The 6,003-nt window shown below is 31.5% G+C and overlaps 1 protein-coding gene across 5 annotated transcripts; it reads left to right on the forward strand.

Annotated features, from left to right (window-relative positions):
- Window positions 1-213: 213 nt before the first annotated feature.
- On the forward strand, window positions 214-5,456 carry LOC105457294 (arfaptin-2). Of its 5 annotated transcripts, none has more exons than XM_011701889.1 (6): window positions 214-355; window positions 1,073-1,276; window positions 1,350-1,535; window positions 1,623-1,944; window positions 2,022-2,199; window positions 2,280-5,456. In XM_011701889.1, exons 2-6 carry the CDS (start codon window positions 1,075-1,077, stop codon window positions 2,430-2,432), a joined length of 1,041 nt encoding a protein of 346 aa, XP_011700191.1. In that variant the 5' UTR covers window positions 214-355; window positions 1,073-1,074; the 3' UTR covers window positions 2,433-5,456. The 5 variants fall into 5 exon arrangements, with proteins under 5 accessions (XP_011700191.1, XP_011700195.1, XP_011700192.1 ...); XM_011701893.1 differs by having other exon boundaries at window positions 1,368-1,535; XM_011701890.1 differs by lacking the exon at window positions 214-355 and adding an exon at window positions 364-801 and having other exon boundaries at window positions 944-1,276.
- Window positions 5,457-6,003: the final 547 nt, after the last annotated feature.

Below are 6,003 nucleotides of genomic sequence, written 5' to 3' on the forward strand. Positions count from 1 at the left end.
CATGTACACACGCATACACACACATCATACAACACATTTATAGTTTCTAGTGGATCATGTGCTATATATACGATTTTTGTGTTATGTGATTGGTGACGCCATTTTGAGGGAACATGGGATTGACCAATGAGAGCAATGACGGTGAATGGCCAGACTCTCCCTTCTAGGGACTCTACGGTATCAATACTTGTCGCGCCATCTAGCCTCGCACGCACATTGCTTTTTCCATGAAATGCCATGAGATAATAATCTCAGCTGTCAAGTGTTTCGATTTACATTACATTCATTGCGTATGTATACGTACTGATATGTAATAACGGTAGAAATAACGTACGAATGTGTCAGTCTTAAGATAGTAAGTATTGCTTTATTCAGCGTATTCTTCGCGCTGCTTCACGTTTGCTTCATACAGCTTTGTACTCGAAGGATAATTTTTGGTTTGCGTTTTCTCTCTTTGTCTCTCTCAGCTCTCTCTTAAAGAGAGCGAAAGAATCAGCGAATAGCGAGTGGGGGAGGGGGGGCAAGCGTCCAGTGACGTTTCTCCGCGTCTTCTATGTGACTATAGAGTATGGCGTAGTCTCAACTAATCTGAAAGTTCTTTTACGATATGTGACCTATGTGAAGTATAAGGCGTATATCTACATATACCTGTGTGTGAGCGATAAAGCGTATCAATGCCGTCAATGGTTTACGGCTGTAATTATAATTATATTTTTCGCGATAATACACCTCGAATAACACATAGATTGAATGTCCTGAGCAGTGATCATATCTGTTACATTCTCTGCTAATTTGTTAATTGTAAGTATCTTGCAGTGTCAGAAGTATTGCTGGATCTTTATGAAGGCTGCATGATGGTCTATTTTAGTATGAAACACGATTGCACAGACTATAAATATAGTGTGAGAGATCTAAGATTCATTTAGGCTTTTCGTTTTAATAGAAACCTTAAAAGGAACAATAAGAATACACATTTCTCATTGATAACATTTGTGAAGGGATTTCAATTATTTCTGGAAAAAATTGTATGTAAGCGAGAGAGGTGCTTACACAGATGCTTATCTTGTAACAGAAATGTCCCAAATTACGGTTACGTCAAGTGGAATGGAGCGCAGTATTCATGAAATGTTGAAGGATGCACCTTCTCTAAATGAGAGCGACAGTGCTGTACATACTGGGACTCCTCCGCCTCATGTACCGAACAACTCAAGCAGCGGCAGGCATCCGAGACCAGCTACCATAAACCTGAGCCTAGGAAGTCCTACAACTCAGATTTGTAGGTGTCAAGTGCTTTTACACACATATTTCCTGTCAAATGAGATGGTACGGCTTTAAAATTGAAGTAAAAGATGTCTGTATCCCTACAGCAGTAGCAGTTTCACCAAGTACACCTGTTCAGAATGGTGACACACAAACCATGCGTACTACCCAGAGCAAAATTGAGAGTCTGAAGAATTGGAGTATCTCCACATACAAATGTACCAAACAATTAATGTACGAAAGATTAGGGAAAACGTCGCGTACTGTAGACTTTGGTGAGTTGTTCTTGCCTAGAAAGTAAATATTTCTGGTGGGTTGATTTTGCTATTTCTTGTGAACACCTACTTGATTTCATATTTTAGAACTCGAAACACAGATCGAATTGCTCAGAGATACTCAAAGAAAATATTGCAACATTCTGCGATTGTCACGAGCTTTGGCGTCACACTTTCATCACGTCGTTCAGACGCAACACGCTCTTGGAGAAGCGTTTTCTGAATTAGCACAGAAATCACCTGAGCTTCAAGAGGAGTTTCTGTACAATTCGGAAACGCAAAGAAATTTAACTAAAAATGGCGAAACACTTCTAGGGGCCTTAAACTTCTTTGTTTCCTCTGTGAATACTTTGTGTAATAAGACGATTGAGGACACATTACTCACAGTGAGACAATATGAAACTGCAAGGTATGCGATTTTTATTCTAGATTTTTTTCATTTTATATTAATTTCAGCCCTTCTATTATAACATAAAAATTATACAGGATAGAGTACGATGCATATAGAACAGATCTAGAAGTTCTTGTGCAAGCTACAAAATCAGATAGTAACAATGCGGCAAGATTAGAAGAGGCACAGGCTAATTATGAGGGACACAAACAGAATTTCGAAAAATTACGCTCAGATGTTTCTATTAAGTTGAAATTCTTGGATGAAAACAGAGTATTTTTTTAATCATTCTACAAATTATTAATTGATAATCATTTAACTGATATCTTCTAATGAGTATTTCACTGTTTTAGATTAAAGTAATGCATAAGCAACTGCTCTTATTCCATAATGCTGTATCTGCCTATTTCTCGGGGAATCAAACTGCATTGGAAGCAACTCTCAAGCAATTCAACATCAAAGTGAAATCACCAAACTCCACTTTACCATCGTGGCTGGAGCAGTAGTTGAATTAAATTGAATTTGATTCTACTGCAAAGGATGTGAATATACAAGTGAATGATTCACCGAATTAATGCGAGTTGCAAAACGCAGAAAGTAAAGGTAGAACAATTATCAAAAAATTCGACGATTGCCAGTATATATATTGTGAGCTGCCGTTTAGTCTGACAATTTAATAGAGAGTGAAGAATTGCGAGATTCATGGTGTATAAACAGACTGAATCAAGGTGTAATATCGATCATCAATATTGATTTTGTGTGTGTGCGTGTGTGTGTGTGCGTATATGTGCACACAAGAATTATTAATTTTATGATGTATGTGTCTACACGCAGACACACGCGTCATCATAAAATTAATAATTTAAAAAAAGAAATTATAAAAATTATAGACAGTAGGGGAATCTCTAACCAACTTAGACAATGTTTCAATAATTTCTAATGCTTAAACATTTGAGAGAAGGCAATAGATATTTAATTTTTATATTTCTTAGAGAAGTTTCAAAATGTAAATACGGTAATATGATAAATGGAGTCTTCTATTTTACAGCATATTAGTGGTATTTTAATTGCTTATTATCATGCATCATTTAATACATCATTTAATATATGTACATTAGGCATACAGCTTAACCTTTAAACCACTACGTCCAAAAAATCACACTAATCATAATGTCGATCTAACAGACCACTATTATGTTCCCGCTAATTTGATAAGTTAATTATAAAAATATATTTTATAAGTTAATAAAAATTTATGTTTTCTAAATACTTGTTGATGGGGAAAAGGAAAACTATGTTTTAATGTAAGGGTTAACAAAAAAATCTCGTATACAATAGAAATAAAATATATTTAAATGGTGACAAATAAGAAAATTGTTGACAAGTAACGTTTCAGTAGCGGTCTGTGAAATCGATATAGTGGTTTAAAGGTTAATAATGATGAATACATTTACTATTTTAATAGACTAATTTTTAAATTACAAATCATATATTGTTTCATAAAAGTCTAAGAGCTATAATGTGATCTTATGAAGATTTTCGCACCTGGCAATTGTCTCCAAATGGAATGGATATCTGGCCCGCGAGTTGCCAGTTACACATTCTTGTTCTAGAATATTATACAAGCAACATAGAAACATGAACATTAAGTACCTGTACTCATGTTACTATTATATTATGATGTTTAGGATATGCAAGATATTAAAACAATACAAAATATCCATCATTATCTTTGAATGGGATGCAAGATGTAGCTAATAGTACTATGATTATTATTGATTAGAGAATTATATCTTTTAATTATTGGAATTTGCAATCAAGAGGTGCAATCATTGAATTTGACACAACCAATATGTTGATGATTGGAAGAGTTTGAGTGGAATGTGAATTGCACACCTCATGTTAGACAGATATAAGGAGGTATTGCTGAAGCTTGTAGAGAACTGCAAAAACAATTTTTGCATTAAAATTTGAAAAATTAACATTCATTGTCTTTTAGAAATTAAACTGTTTCTGAAGAGTTATGCCTATTGACACTTTTGATCGGCATTTTATGAACTATAAAATCCCAAAATTTGAACGAATTCCGCCAGGGGACAATTTCCTATAAAGTGTGTGTAGAGATTTATAGACTTCATTTCCATTTATAATATTTTTAACGTATTATTTAAGTTATCCGTTACAAATTAATTTATTAAAAGTAAGAAAATAATTGAATGAATTGGAAAAATCTCAATAGAATACGTATTAAAAGTACATTAAGTACATATTAAAGAAATGTGCAATTTTAATCTCACAATGTTTCTGTGTTATACCATACTTTGCTATAATTATTATATTGCTATAACTATTTTGTTTGTATTAACAGAAACTGTGAAACAAATACCGTAAAAATAAATATTATGTTAATGGTATCTTTGTTTATAGTTATATAGTATTTATTGTAATTTATTTATTGAAGCAATGGATTTGATTTTGTGTAATATGATAATTGTAAAGGAAAATTTTACATTATAAATACATTTTTTAATTTCCCAGTTTCTATTTAAAGATTTATATTAAAAACAGTTTAATTTTTTTAAAAAAACATTGTGAAATGTTTTGTAAAGAGAAGCTAGTCATTTTCGTACTTATGTATTTATTTCAAAATTATAAAAATAAAAATAGAGAGACGACATTTTAGTTAAATAAATAAATTTAATTTTACTTGTGTGCTTGCATTATTAATGCTATAGTGGGAACATAATACATAAATTTATGCAAATATGTTAAGTACACATACATGTCACATATACATAATTTGCAATTTCCAGATCTTTTAGGGAGAAATCTTTAAGTATCTTTTATAATAAAGTATTACGGCATTTCTAATGATAATCATTTCTTACTTGCCATGATAGCCATAATCATTGCAATTAGCTACGATTAATGAACAAATAAATTGGTTACTAGGAAGATATGCAATATTATGTTATGTCACAAGATATGCAAAGATGATTCTTCCTTTGTGTAAATAATATTTAATAAACATTTCAACATGTGTGTATGATGAATGTATACAAAGTAAATGTGCAAGATATCAACAGTCTTGGAGAATCATTAGATTTCTATCATTTTATGCTTAAATCTGTTATTTAAGGAATAATAGCGCGAAAATATTTGATAAAACTCTGGCCTGTGTAAAACTGCTACGTTCGTATCTGTATATATTCTTTGCACTAATATAAACTAATGTGTAAAGACTTTGTGAACTTGTATCCTCGCTTTAATTATTTATAATTTAGCTATACATAATCAAGTTACATTCCAGAACACATTAGAAGCAAAGTCAAATGCTTTATCTGTCATAATCTTTTTTGATATTACATGCTAAAAATGAGTTAATTTCCACTTAATTATGTAAACTTAAACACTATTATTTATAAAATATATAATAGCTGAAAGAGATTATGTGTTCCTAACTATGATGTTATCATATGTGTATATTATATGTTTACAAATTAACAATAAATGAATACTTATATGAAAAATCATTTTCTTTTTAATTTCTTTTTTATAAAATATATTCTGCAAAAAAGTATATAGGCAAAGTTAGGAAATATCTATTGTATTATTTAAGTAGATCAATTTACAGTGATAAGACATTTATCAGATATTGAAAGGTATATCTATATAAACATTTACTTAAATTTTTGTAGTCGACATCGAGAGCTTTTCGAAACACTATAATGAAGTTATTTTTTATTAAGTACTTTTCGAGTTATAAAACTGAAAATTATAATACCACTAGCATTTGGAGTAGAAAAATGTTATGGGAGCAATTTTACCTAGACTATATATATACAGGGTGACTTTTTTAACCTGAAACTTTCAAATATCTCGAAAAATAAGCAACTAGGAAAAAATGTTTCAGACAAAAGTTGTAGGGTTTCGAGGGGAACATAAGATGATAACATTGGTTTGACCCTGAGTGGCGTCGTCAAGGTCAGGACAAGGTCACTTTGAATTTTTTAAATGGATTCCCCAATTTTTCATTACATGTTCTTATAGCACGCCTCGAGAACTTTCCAAAACACA

The sequence above is a fragment of the Wasmannia auropunctata genome, unplaced genomic scaffold, assembly GCF_000956235.1.
Source record: "Wasmannia auropunctata unplaced genomic scaffold, wasmannia.A_1.0 LD335295.1, whole genome shotgun sequence".
NCBI classification, from domain to species: domain Eukaryota; kingdom Metazoa; phylum Arthropoda; class Insecta; order Hymenoptera; family Formicidae; genus Wasmannia; species Wasmannia auropunctata.

Coding starts and splice junctions, on each gene's coding strand:
- LOC105457294 (XM_011701889.1), top strand. CDS start 1,075: ATGTCCCAAATTACGGTTACGTCAAGTGGAATGGAGCGCAGTATTCAT. Junction 1,277..1,349: donor AAGTCCTACAACTCAGATTT/GTAGGTGTCAAG, acceptor TTGAAGTAAAAG/ATGTCTGTATCCCTACAGCA. Junction 1,536..1,622: donor GTCGCGTACTGTAGACTTTG/GTGAGTTGTTCT, acceptor TTCATATTTTAG/AACTCGAAACACAGATCGAA.